The sequence below is a fragment of the Watersipora subatra genome, chromosome 7 (genome assembly GCF_963576615.1).
Source record: "Watersipora subatra chromosome 7, tzWatSuba1.1, whole genome shotgun sequence".
NCBI lineage: Eukaryota > Metazoa > Bryozoa > Gymnolaemata > Cheilostomatida > Watersiporidae > Watersipora > Watersipora subatra.
In genome coordinates this window covers 30,826,896-30,841,386 of record NC_088714.1, presented here as the reverse complement: position 1 = coordinate 30,841,386, position 14,491 = coordinate 30,826,896, and the positions used below count along the sequence as shown (strand labels likewise).

General features: G+C 34.2%; 1 protein-coding gene across 6 annotated transcripts; it reads left to right on the top strand.

Moving 5' to 3' along the window:
* Positions 1 to 1,077: 1,077 nt before the first annotated feature.
* On the top strand, positions 1,078 to 14,361 carry LOC137399399 (multivesicular body subunit 12B-like). Of its 6 annotated transcripts, none has more exons than XM_068085492.1 (12): positions 1,078 to 1,270; positions 1,437 to 1,539; positions 3,669 to 3,779; positions 4,345 to 4,408; positions 4,731 to 4,893; positions 5,316 to 5,393; positions 6,847 to 6,870; positions 8,022 to 8,057; positions 9,459 to 9,631; positions 9,773 to 9,831; positions 12,284 to 12,334; positions 13,923 to 14,361. In XM_068085492.1, exons 2-12 carry the CDS (start codon positions 1,468 to 1,470, stop codon positions 13,986 to 13,988), a joined length of 897 nt encoding a protein of 298 aa, XP_067941593.1. In that variant the 5' UTR covers positions 1,078 to 1,270; positions 1,437 to 1,467; the 3' UTR covers positions 13,989 to 14,361. The 6 variants fall into 6 exon arrangements, with proteins under 6 accessions (XP_067941593.1, XP_067941592.1, XP_067941594.1 ...); XM_068085491.1 differs by having other exon boundaries at positions 6,844 to 6,870; XM_068085493.1 differs by lacking the exon at positions 6,847 to 6,870.
* The last annotated feature ends 130 nt before the right edge of the window (positions 14,362 to 14,491 follow it).

Here is a 14,491-nt window from a genome sequence, read left to right as displayed (position 1 = left end):
TCTAGGGGCACCATTAATGGTTGAATTTTCCACTGCTGTATTGCTGCTTAGTAATTGACCCTCATTAAATGCCGACGGAGAGAACCATCTTGGCGGAAGATTTTTTTCATAAGATGTCCTTGATGAGAACAACATGTATCTGACGTCGGCTTCACTTGTAGAATCAGACTTGCCATAAAGATGCAGTGTTGAACGTGTTAGTGCGTTGAACAACCTATTATCTTAGAATGTGGTAGTTGATTATATTGAATGATGTAATCCATGGCAGCTAGCTTTGGAAATCGGTATAATTAGTAAATTAAAGTTTTCGAACATTACTACAAACGCCGACGGTCGCTCGGCGAGACAGGAAACTGAATACAAACCTAATTGATATCGGGGTAATTTAATACCCCCGTACTATAACATGACGTAAATTTTGGTCTACGGCTCTGATTAGCTGGACCGACTGACTGCACACGGCGTAAGAAAAAATTTATTTTTGTATAACTACTCACCATTTAATGGCCAATTACTCTTAGCTTATCAACTAAAATAGCGGTAGGAAACTAAATTAATAATGAATAAATTAGAAACATGTTAAAAGTGTCAAGCTACCATAGACCCCATCTTCTGCCACCTGTTGACACGATAAGGCCCTGTGGCCACCAGACTAATTGGAGTAACTGATTGCATTAACTCACTTACTTAACACCATCTATTCAGTGCCTTTCCAATGCATGTAGGTATTGAATTGCTTTAAATAATAAGCATATATTAGAGTAATAAACTATAATCATCATTTCTTTAATATGAGCAATAATTACTGTCTTAACTAGAAATTCATGATCATTCTCATGGCTGACGCTATTGTTCTGTCGATCACTACGATTGACTAGCACAAAAAAGGGGCGTGGCCTAAACGCTCCTTGTTGGCACCGGAAACGCTCGTGTTGTTGAATGCACAGTTATCACTCTAGGGGGAGATAACTCTATGCATGTACTGAACACATTTTACCCTATGAGCGTGTGACGAGTACGTCTACAGACCGAGCGTTCGTTAACCAATATAGGCAAATCAGTTCCTAGGCTATTCGTTGTTCAAGAGTTAGTTGACGGAAAATCATCAATCTCTGAGTCATAAACCGCCAATATCTTTTTCATTGACGTATTGTATTGTTAAAAAATAATTGTAAATTGATCGTTGAAGACTGTTTTTAACTAGTTCACTTTAGATGTATAGTTCCTGAAAATACAGGCTGAAGATTATAGATTTCAACGCCTATTCACGGTATAATCATTCAATAGCTTGTTAGGTTTAGCGATCGCTGAAAAACTTTTTGCATGAAGTATTTTCTTGTCTTAGTTGATGTGTAATAATGTATTTTTAAATTATATGTTGCTCACTGATTTGTCATTTGTGTTTGTATGTTTTTACTATTGTTCAATTGTTGTAGGCTTTTGACACTTGTATAATACAAATCAAGAATGACTACAGACAATCAGCCCATCACAGGGTTATGTATTGTGGAACAAACATGTCCAGCGGGTTATATCATGGTGGGTTTGGCCATATACAGTATGTATATGTTAGTCATCATTTTATCTTTTACCAATGAGTAGCAGTGGGACCAATGTAGCAGAAAATGGGATAAGTTAGAAAAATGCGAAGTACTAGGTCTTTAATGTTTAATTTCCTTTTGCCACAATTATTACGCAAAAAAAGCTTGTTTACATACTTGTTCTGCAGTCACTGATTGCTACATTCTACATAAATTTAGGCTGTGATGATTTGGCTAATACTGTTGTAATTACCGTAAAACTATTTGAACGCCACCTCTAATGCACCCTACTATAGGAGGAGGGTTGAAAAATAAAGTGCCACTTTTTAGGTGAACGCCACCTTTATTTGACTGCCGCTTTGACGTTCTGTGATCTTTACGAACTCATAATAGAATGTCATTAGTAAAAAAGTGTTCACACAATGGTAATAGTAATGACTTTGTTACATCAATAACAATTAACTCTTTCGTTGTTGCTCTGGTGGTTGTCATCGCTTTAGTAACGATGTACTTGAGAAGTTCGATCACCAAAATCATCAGAACTACACTCTGATTTGAAGTCATTAAACTGTAAATTTGATTAATTGTCTTGAATTGATTGTTCTATAATGGGGTTTACAATCTGGCCTGAAGACTAAACCATTTTGAGGAACGATAAAAGTACTTTTCAGGAGCACCGTACGACGTAATAGCAGCCATTGTTATGGCGTATCGAAGTCCATTTTCTAACTCAAAAACTTCACAGCTATATAGATCTTTAAAACTTTGAAAGCGACATCATTGAAGTAATTAATATATCTGGTTAATGTTTTGCTCAAAATAGTTCCTTGTTTAACTCAGTCTGATACTATATAAGTATATATATCATATACATCGCTCTTATATACAATGTATATGAAAAACGGTTTAGTAAAATGCTGAGGCCGACTCCATTAATGTTTATTAATGGCATTTATGCTATTAATGTACATTAATGCTCTGCCTGAAGCGGAATGCAAAATATAGGTGACGTTAGCATCACTTCACTCGTAAAAGAGTTGAAAATTTATCTTCCTAAAATTCTGACAAGCTAGTCAAAAATACAGTGCCACCTTCTATTTGTACGTCACTTCTGATAAAACGCCACTAAATGGGGAAGGGTTGAAAAATACAGCACCATGACTTTTAAATGGAGGTTTTACGGTAACTGTGCTTCGGTTGTGTATAGTCAGCTAACCTAGACTGCCGCAAAAGGTTTTTTGCAAAGATAAAATGCAGAAAGTTGGACTCTAACCTTATCAGTAAACCTTATCGAACCTTATGAACTGTTGTTCTTCATTGCATAGATTTTAGTCAAATTCTAAATATGTGAGAATAGATAGTCAGATGCACCTTATTGCTCTACCTTCATTGTAAGTCGGATTCTTAAAAATACAGAAAGTTAGTACAATAGTTTTCTCATTTAATACGCTTTGTACAGTAACCACCATAAACAAAAAAGTTGTTTACTGTTTTGAGGTTTTAGACAGTCTTGTATCCATGGTTGGTTAGAAAGTTACAATGAATTTCTATGATTAACGATTTTTGTCTGTGATCACCCTCTGATTCTGCTCCCGATTTCTAACAAAGTTTTTTTAGTTGCTCCTTTTTTTCCCAAAGTATGCACATCGCTTCTATGGAAGATTGCTTGCGTTTTGCGAGAGCCCTTCTTTTGCTTCTCTTACAATAAAACTACAGCTTTTAATAAACTTTTAAAATGTAGTTAGATTTTAAAATCTTTCGCAAAATTTTGGTTAATAAGGGCATACAAGGGGTAGGCCTAATGTTTTTTAACATATGTGTGTATCACAATTTTCTCATTTTTACTGTATTTGTAGAAGAATAACCATTGCTTCCTTAACTATGTTTCAATAACAGACTATTTTATTTACCCTCTTTGTCTTGATGCATTATTCTGATTTGGTCACACGGACTGGCGTTTTTATTTTTGTAACTCAAGCACTTGTTGAATATCCTCATCAACGCCTTTGTGGATGAGAACATTCAACAATTCATGGTAGTTCAACTTTTTTTAAGGAAACAGTTCATTCTTGGTATTTTCCCCCCTCGAGTAGATTGACTTCTGTTGGCCTCATCTGTATGTTGCAGATTGACTCATGCGATGACACTCGATCAGAGGCCGATCTTTGGAAAGACCAACTGTTTGGAAAAAAAGTAAAGCGGTATCTCTGTATTACTCGGGTGTTTCCTTTGGGAGGTGTAAGTTTTATTACATTGTCATTGAGTCATATTATCATCTGAGTTCAGGGTCTTGCATGCCATTTAAAAATCTAAAACTACAATTTGTTACTTGTAAGTGTTTAGCAACTTGTGCCACTATAAAGACAGCCACATGATTCACTAACTTTCTATATATAAATCCAACATTGTTGGCGTGTGTTTCACATTCTGTGTGCGTTTCACACTCTATGTGCGTTTCACATATGCATTAGAATTTCTACAAGCTGTTCACAGTTTGTAGAAATTCTAAGATTGTTAGTTCAAGTTTTAATTTAAAAAAAAAACAACTCCAAGATGCAAACCATCTCAACTTTTCGTTTGTGAACATAGGTCTACTGTAACAGTCAGCAGTAACAAACTCTGTCTCGTTATTCAATGTTTGGTCAGCTGAGAATTGTTATGTGGCTGGTGCATTGGCTATTTATATTTATTATTTTGATCGGTGGAGTAATCCCTCTTCATTTTTTTTGTCGGCTACCGTAAATTATGTTCTGTCATTCTCACAAGTTCTTGTATAGTTAATTCTTTAAGTATTTTATTTCAGGGAACGTTGAACAATGTGTTAGTAGACTTGACCATTGTAGACGATAAAGAGCAGCCACCAGTGGGTAAGCTCAGACATTAATATCTTTACTCAACTTTCTTAATCTATTATTCTCATTTTACTCATTTCAGTTTGCACCATTCGTTCTCATTTTTGGGATATCTCAACTTTAACAATGCTTTACCGACTTTTTGTACATTTAAAATCATAGTACTCTTTTTAAGTTAGCATTCATGGTAGAGTAATAAAATTGGGGTGTTCTGCATTTTTATTATCTCTTGTTAGGCTATCGTAAACCCAGATCACTTTTGTCCTTAAACAAGAGTAAATGGGATATAACATCCTGTGAAGGCGCGTTAAGCTAATATCAGTACTCTGTTGTTTAGGTTACAGCGCCCTGAGCCTCACCCAGGATACATCAGATGCTGCTATGAGGAAGAAAACGCTGTGTGCCAAACTTGTGGCCCGAACTCAGGCCACAGATGCCATAACAGATATTGTTTTTTATGGCAAGCTTAAAAAGGCTCAACCAGGATACACTCTGGTCGGGTCTGTTTCAACTATTCATTTCGTGTTGCCCCATTTGTGGTGGTATGCTATGCTTTAGTCTGGAAAATAGCGAGCTTTATAAGGAGTGTGGATGAGATTTTCTACAATATTTTAACAATATTGGTTTTAAACTCATTAACGTAATCATAATATTATAATCGTATGCATTGTCCATTGCACTCATGAGTTTTTGTATATCGATCTCTAGTTGGTACAATGTACCTAGAATTTGTGTCTAGTGTACATAGAATTCTATTTAAGATGTGAAAGCAGCGAGATATTAAACTAGATAATATAATCTAGCTCTTCCTTCACTTCATTTATTAAAATATATAGATTTTTTGTTCAGAAATCAATTGATAACCAACCACATGTTTCTGTTATAAGAAATATATGTAAGTTAAAACTGACATATTTTGCAGGGAACTAAACGGTCTCACCCTTTGTTTCAAAGTGGGCAAGGTGTCTAATCAGTCAGCTCCTCCGCCAATCCCACCTAGGTAAGTAGTTCATGGTTGCACAAGAATGCCCCAGACATATACTAAGTGCATTTGAGTATTTAATCATTCTGAATATTTTTGCTGGACACAGTTTCATGTTATTGTGATCTTTGGGCTTTCTAATAAAGGTTAGGAACATCCTTAGAAACCAAGCAAAAATTTCAAAACTTGAGTGAAAATGCATTATTAGCTAAGACTGCTTTTAGACTCTTTCAAGATTTGTGTCATATTTCTGCACTGCCTGAGCTTCTGTTTCTAATTAGTCTAATTTATTATCCCTTCATTATGCCACCAATTTTCACTGTATAGCTTCTGATAAAAATTGCTTTAGTTTTTAGCTTAGAATTATTGACACTTTCAAATTCTTTGTGTGTAACCTAGCGGGGTAACCTGTGGAACCACGTGATGAGTAGAGCATGACAAATTATCAGAAAAAGAGGTTAAACTCGTACTTGATAAGCATTTGTTTAGTTTTACGTGGATCCATAGGCTTAGAATTGTCTTTTTAATGATATTTGGTTGACACAGGTATTACTCTATTAATAATCTGCAAATGAACTCAATGAAATGTTAGCATATATAGCAGACGTATGCTATATACATTTACAAACACATAGGCAAACGTTTCACCAAAGAAAACTCAGCAAATCACCGAGGACCAAGGCTAAAATGCAAATGTGTATGCAAGAAACTGCAACTCAGAAACAGGCTAGGTTATTTTGTACCCCAGTCTAAGCTAGAACATTGGTATTTTTCCTATAAATTTCAGAGACTCACAATTAGAGCCTTGTGTTGTCCCTCAATTACGTACATGTATTTGTAAAAGTAGGGAATATGAAAGCTCTCAAGTTTCATGATTTGAGTGGGACTAAGAATTCTCTGGCATCTACCGTAGTATTGCCTCTATCCATATTTTACAGACGGGGTTTGCCTTTTCTTCGAAATACTTTTTTGCACTATTTGCATGTTGTTGTTGTTGCCATAATACCTGCATGCGTTGTCAGCTCACAACAGTTCTCTCACAACTCTTATTTAAAAGAATTATATTAATGTTCGGGTAATACATTGTTTTAATGTGGTTACTTCTGAAATCATATACTTCTGAAATCATATGTATGTCAATCATATTGACTCAGACATCAGAAGTCAATCATACTGACTCAGACATCAAAAGTCAATCATACTGATTCAGTCATCAGAAGTCAATCATACTGACTCAGACATCAGAAGTCAATCATACTGACTCAGACATCTTAAGTCAATCATACTGACTCTGACATCTTAAGTCAATCATACTGACTCAGACATCAGAAGTCAATCATACTGACTCAGACATCAGAAGTCAATCATATTGACTCAGACATCAGAAGTCAATCATACTAATATGTATAGTATTTGCATAGGGATGGGGTTTAACTTGAGATGATCTTAAGCTTTTATGTTGCTTTAGCAGTCAACCTTCTATTAATCCAGAATTGTAAGTATGTTTAGTGAAGTTAAAGACTGACCTGGTCTGTCTCCGCGCTAACAACCTTGTTGATCCTGTTTTCTTTATTTCGATAATAACTGCTTTCTCATCTCATTTATAAAATATGCTTTTATTTCAATCTATTAGTGCATTCACCGGTAGCACAATGTATCTTTCCTTTTGCCCATGCACAGCCAATCATACAGCAGTGTGAAAAATAAACTGGACCTTTCGACCAAAAAAACTAAAAATTTTCCTTTACAACCTTTTTACTCATTGTGAATTTAGTTAATAGCCATGAATTATATATGAAGGAATCTAATATATCAAATCAAAATATCAAATATCTAATCAAAATCAAATATAAATATAAATTAAAGAATTGTGTTTTGAAGGATTATGTAGGCTAAATTTTGAACATTTAGTTTTCTAGTGGTTGAAGGTAACAATCTGTACAAATATGATCACACCACATACCTTTGTATTTGCTTCTTTCAACTCATACATATGTACTGTGTATGAGTTGAAAGAAGTACTTTTACATTCTGCTGCTTTCAACTCATACATATGCACTGTGTATGAGTTGAAAGAAGTACTTTTACATTCTGCTGCTTTCAACTCATACACATGGACTGTGTATGGGTTGAAAGAAGTACTTTCACATTCTGCTGCTTTCAACTCATACATATGTACTGTGTATGAGTTGAAATAAGTACTTTCACATTCTGCTGCTTTCAACTCATACACATGGACTGTGAGATTGTTATCTACAATCACTAAAAAATGAAATGTTCAGAATTTAGCCTACATAATCGATCGAAAACATTTTTACAGCTGTTGGGTTACATCTTCGAAATGAAGATTAGTTTAATATATAATCTTTGGCTATTGACTAAACTCACAATTAGTAACGATGTCGTAAATGATAACTTTAGTTTTGCTACAAAGGGTTCCAGTTTATTTCGCACACTACTGTATAACACTTTCAATTTTCGATAATTTGTTCTAGCTCTCTTAGACTAACAGTAACATTATATTACCAGTCATGCAGGCTCGTTATACAAGGCAACATTTGTTATAATTGATACACTGCTCGTGTAGCATTTACTTAAGATTTGCTGTTACTATTCAGAGGATTGCAATATTGTTCAAAATTGCAGCTATAGCAATAGGAACACCGTATATACAGGCTTGAGGTAATTGTGTTTTGTTCTAGTTTTTGTGTTCAGCTCACTTTTGTTTTTAGCATGCCACCAGCAGCTGCGCTTCACTCTGCCTCCATTATTGATATGAGTTTGTGTGGTAGTAGTGGTGTTTCTGATGAATCGACATAACTTCGCTGTTTACCCGCATTCACACTCAAGTTTGGTGTTTCTTCGTTACATTCTTCTGCTGATGCTCTTGGATAAGCGTTACAATGTGGCATAGCGTCACAGCCATCCAACTTGTTTATCCAACCTATGTCTGCTCTTTCTATACTGGACCCTTGTACCTTCTGCCCATGATACTGTCAGTCTAAATCAGACAGTCCTGGCCACCCAGGAATTTAGAATTTATTGCAATCTAGCACATACAAATGTTATACCATGGCATGAGTATTCCATCGGAAAATTAATTGCGATTAAATTTTTTTTTGTTATTTAGTTAAAGGTGTTTGTAATAATTACATTTATGTCATATGCATTGATGTGAAAGATTGTCGACTGCAACAACGAAGAGCAAATCACTTTTTTTGCGACTTGGTAGGCAGCATCACGCTCACTTCAATGAACAACATTTCTTTTAATTTCAATGACCTGTACTTTGAAATAGTTTCTAGCACTGTTTGGTCGTTCATAACTTATGAGAGGGAAAATTGTATCACTTTTGCAGATGCTTTACTGATAAAAAAAAATTTCTTCAAGATAATGGAACATTCTCCATCAATATTTTATCGCTGAACAAACGAGCTCAAAACAAGATGAAATATACCTGTACATGTACTATGAAATTTGTGGCTATTAGTACTTTACAAAATTTTTCTGTGAGGTCAAAACTCTGTGCTCTTTTTCATGCTGTGAAACTTATTTTTGTGGAATGAATGAAGCATGTACAAATTGTGCGTTCTTTTCCTGACATATACTGGTAGGGATGCTCAGTTACAGCTGCAGGGAATAGCCCAAATATTTCTAGCCAGGTTGCAGCTTTTTAGCTGAATTAGAATGCAAAAGCTGTAATTAATTTCCATCTTGCCATCGTAAAATCGCGGTTTTTTGCAGCACAAAGTATCGTTATAATGAATTGTGCCCTTGTTCGTCGGGCGTTTTAGGTGCGGGCTATCCAAAAAATTACGTGTTGCTACATCGCTGCTGTATCAAGACGTTTGACTCGTGTCGTTATTCTCACATTTTTTAGCATTCCGCTAACTCATTGCTTACTTGTCTTTGCATGTAACCCTTTTGCTGCTTCTAACTTCAACATTTTGCTCGCAATGGTATCTACATCTCATTATCAAGCAGTTTGGTTTGCAACTAAAGTCTAGTCAGTATCAAGTGGTAGCCCTTATTTTGCCATGTCCCGTAAAATTCAAGTTTGTCTAATATGATTCTCTGCCACAGGCCACCAGCAATGCAGATGAGTTACAATCCATATGCACAAACCCCGGTAAATTCTGCTTTGCAAGGTCATCCCGCTCCAGTCCAAACTTCCGTAGCTCCTGCTCCCACCTTGGTAGCCCCTGCTCCAACTGCTGTGGCTCCTGTGAGGCAAGATAGTCACACCCGATCGCATCGTAAGTCTGTATTGTTGTTAACTCTACAGCGCATTCGTACATTCTACTGCTTTCTTTGCTCTTACCTATGTATGCTTTTATTTTTAGTGCCGGTATCATTTAAGGTTTTCATTTGTATTGTTTAAACCTTGTGCATTGTAGCGCTGACTGGAGTTCCCTTTGAAATTCATCCTAGATTAGTATCGACCGGCTCTGATAAGGTGAGCTTTCTGAGCTTCCATTCTCGTATCAAACATTGCAGTTCATGCTATGAGAAGCCTGCCATGTCTTGTTTGTTGTACTAACTTTGTACACTAGTGTTACTTCCATTAATCTCCTTTATTTTTTTTTCTTTGTTTTATTATTTAAACTTAGTATCTTAGTAAATAGTATCTTTTCTATTCATCTTTCAGTCATTCTGGTTTTTTCAGTATCGCTGTCTCATCGTTCTTTGCGCAACTTTGTTGCAAGGTTTTACCTAGTCAAGCTGATAAACTTACTCGATTGTTAGTCTTGTAGCTTTTACGTACAGAGCTCATACATATGATAGTTATGTACAAAGTGTGTATATAGGGTAGTTATGTACAAAGTGTATATATAGGGTAGTTGTGTACAAAGTGTATATATAGGGTAGTTATGTACAAAGTGTATATATAGAGTAGTTATGTACAAAGTTTATATATGATAGTTATTTACAAAGTGTATACATATGATAGTTATGTACAAAGTGTATATATAGGGTAGTTATGTACAAAGTGTATATATAGGGTAGTTATGTACAAAGTGTATATATAGGGTAGTTATGTACAAAGTGTATATATAGGGTAGTTATGTACAAAGTGTATATATAGGGTAGTTATGTACAAAGTGTATACATAGGATAGTTATGTACAAAGTTCATACATAGGGAAGTTATGTACAAAGTGTATATATAGGGTAGTTATGTACAAAGTGTATATATAGGATAGTTAAGTACAAAGTGTATATATAGGGTAGTTATGTACAAAGTGTATATATAGGGTAGTTATGTACAAAGTGTATACATAGGATAGTTATGTACAAAGTTCATACATAGGGAAGTTATGTACAAAGTGTATATATAGGGTAGTTATGTACAAAGTGTATATATAGGGTAGTTAAGTACAAAGTGTATATATAGGGTAGTTATGTACAAAGTGTATATATAGGGTAGTTATGTACAAAGTGTATACATATGATAGTTATGTACAAAGTGTATATATAGGGTAGTTATGTACAAAGTGTATATATAGGGTAGTTATGTACAAAGTGTATATATAGGGTAGTTATGTAAAAAGTGTATATATAGGGTAGTTATGTACAAAGTGTATATATAGGGTAGTTATGTACAAAGTGTATACATAGGATAGTTATGTACAAAGTTCATCCATTGGGAAGTTATGTACAAAGTGTATACATATGATAGTTATGTACAAAATGTATATATATATGATAGTTATGTACAAAGTGTATATATAGGGTAGTTATGTACAAAGTGTATACATATGATAGTTATGTACAAAGTGTATACATATGAAAGTTATGTGCAATGTGTATACATATGATAGTTATGTACAAAGTGTATACATATGATAGTTATGTACAAAGTGTATACGTATGATAGTTATGTACAAAGTGTATATATATGTTAGTTATGTACAAAGTGTATATACATATGATAGTTATGTACAAAGTGTATACATATGATAGTTATGTACAAAGTGTATACGTATGATAGTTATGTACAAAGTGTATACGTATGATAGTTATGTACAAAGTGTATACATATGATAGTTATGTACAAAGTGTATACATATGATAGTTATGTACAAAGTGTATACATATGATAGTTATGTACAAAGTGTATACGTATGATAGTTATGTACAAAGTGTATACATGTGATAGTTATGTACAAAGTGTATACATAAGGTAATTTTATACATAGTTTATCAATAAGCTAGTTGTGTACAGAGTATATACATAAGTAAATGATATGCCAGTTATATGCATAGGCACCTTACTAAAAGAACATCATATGTCTAAGTTCTGGATTCATGTCGCTCTATGTGTGCTAATTGCAACTCCGCTATATCGAACAGCCATTGTTGAAAAATTTGTATAAATTTATTTTGCATGTCCATTTATTCTGTTTGCCACAAATGCAGTAAGCTTTTATATTTTGTCAATGTATACAATAGCCAAATACCCTAAAGCCTCTATTTGAACACAATGACGCTGCGTTTTTCATCCCTTCCTCATAGTAGTGTTTTATTAGAGGCGGCATTCAAATAAAGGTAACATTCAAATAGAGGTTTTACGGTACATCTTGAGAGGTACATCAAGTGGTAGTTCACTCTTCTATATTTATGCATATCGAGATTGTTTATGATTATATTTAAGAAGGGGGATGTAATTGCTAGTGAAGAACTAGGCATTGCTTTAAATAGATCCGGTACTCAGCTCTCAGATTTAGCGTAATTCGGTTGTGCAAAGATATCAGAAAGTGGATGCTGGTTTATTCCTCCAATGAGAATTGTAAGAATAAAAATTTGGTTTAACGCTGTAACGGGTCTCATCGTCAATATCTGCTTTAAGTTGTCTGATTAAATTCGTTTTACGGTTTGTTTAAAATCTTCAAGATTTCTCTTTTGCAGACTAACTTGAGCGGATTCTCTATAAAGTCACGAGCGAACATCATGAATGAGGTAGGCATAGGCTATTAATACTTTCGTTGTATTATGCAGTCTTGCTTTCCCTTCTTGTCATTTCTATTATTGTTATGATTTATTCTTGTTTAGAAAATGGGTAAGGTCTAATTTAAATTGCTAGTCAGTCATGTTTTATATGGAGGTTCATGTGGCAAGGTTTGGGCATATATTGTATGAGGTAGCCCAATTGGTTTCGTTACCAGGCTTTTGGTTGACAGATATTTGGCAGACGTACATTTGGCCAACAGACATTTCGCCTAACGGAAATTTGGCCATATTTACATTTAGCTGAAGGATGTTTGGCCAAAGAAGGGTAACAACAGCCAATACTTATAAGTATATTGTATGAACTTGTATGCTTGAAAAGAAATTCAATAAAAAAGTGTAAAATTAAATATATTTAAGTTTATTGTAGTTTAATGTAGAAAAAATCAATAAAAAAGTATATAAATATTGTAAGCAATTGCTCTCAAAAGAATCTACTTTTTCATAACACCTGTATTTCTCCGGTATAGGCGGAAGTAAATTGCACTGTTTTCTCTCCTATCAACAATGTAGGCATGACCATCAAGCAATAACTTTCTCCTCATGTCGTTCGTGTATTAAATTCGTGTGTAATTTCCATGGTCTGTAACAAGAAATATCTACTGAGCTAAATGTCCATTCGGTCAAATGTCCATTGGGCTAAATATGCACTAAGCCAAATTGCTATTAGACCAAATGTTCATTAGCCAAATTTACATCTGTCAAATGTTTTTTCAGCCAATGTCTGGCTACCATTAGCTCTACATCATCTAAAACCATGTTGGTATAGTTGTGTTACTTGTTTAACCTGCCTTTTATTCATAGATTACGTATTTAAGTATACCTCTATTCTAATCTATTTGTATTACTAAGTCGTTTTACATAGTTCCAGTCTAGATTAGTTTGGTTAACTCCTATTTTATACTAGTATAACCAATGAATATGATAGCAGTTTTATCTGTCCAAGAATATGACGCTAGTTTCATCATGATTAGCTTATAGCTTTCTTATGAGGGAGTTATCTCATCTTCTTTTTCTTATGTGACAAACTATGTTAAATTCATCAAGCTCCCGTCAGCTGATGCTTGCTAAATATCATTATCAAACTGTAATTCAGGTAGTGCTCACTTATGACCACTAGGATGACACACTTTTGCTAACTTATGTGCACTTGTGATGACTTGGAGTTATGATGGTATATTAAAAATGGGAAAAATTGTCAAATATGCATAAAGGAAATTTTTGAAAAAAATATAAAACCAGAGTTGGAAGAGAAGGCTTCTTTAATGAATGACGGAATAACAAGAATAACAACGAGAGATTCATAATGTGAATTTATGTCACAAAATGAGGATTATCTATACCTATATTTATTATTTATATCTAAATTTATAGGACAGGTTATTCTAGGTATTGAAGGCTGGTAAAACAGTTGAATGATATTACTGCTTACAGATCATATATAAATAGTTTGTTTGTGTCTTGTCACTACACCATAATTTTACTGTACTCTATGATACAATTCATATATGTTTTTTGTTATTGTTTTTGTATTTTGTAGTTTGAGTATTCGTTTGTGGTGGAGAGGCAAGCTCAGCAGACCTCCCTCAACTTCAACGGAATTTAGGGTCTTGAAAGACGTCCATATGTTCTATTTCTTTAGTGCCACAGTGTACACACTTCCGAAACATCGGCAGTTTGTTGCTTTAAACTATTTTGCGTAGAAGTTTATTTGTGCACATCAGATATTATCTGGTACTTCAGCCAGTGTTTTAGTATAATTGTGATACTTCTTCAATATGGTGCCACACAATTACTTTTATATGATTGATTCAAAGTCTTACTGTTTTCTTTTTGGCAGATGCCAGAAAACTATTGATACTGTAGTTTTATGTTCTATAGCTTTGATGTTATTTTGAATTTCCGCTACTGGATATTTCGTACTACCCTATAATTGGTTTCTTGTCATATTAAATAATAAATAAAATTAAATATATAAAATAACAAAATTATCACTTTTATTTATTGTTTTAAAATGTAATATCTGCTTGGTGTGTTCTGCTTTATGTTTAGCAAAGACATTGTGAAGCCCTATATTTTTACCAGAATTATTTGCCGACGGTGGCAAGT

Bases quoted from the DNA above. Each gene is read 5' to 3' on its own strand.
- LOC137399399 (XM_068085491.1), top strand. From the start codon at position 1,468: ATGACTACAGACAATCAGCCCATCACAGGGTTATGTATTGTGGAACAA. The intron at 9,632-9,772 runs GTAAGTCTGTAT...TGTGCATTGTAG, and splicing joins TAGTCACACCCGATCGCATC to CGCTGACTGGAGTTCCCTTT. The intron at 9,832-12,283 runs GTGAGCTTTCTG...TCTCTTTTGCAG, and splicing joins TATCGACCGGCTCTGATAAG to ACTAACTTGAGCGGATTCTC.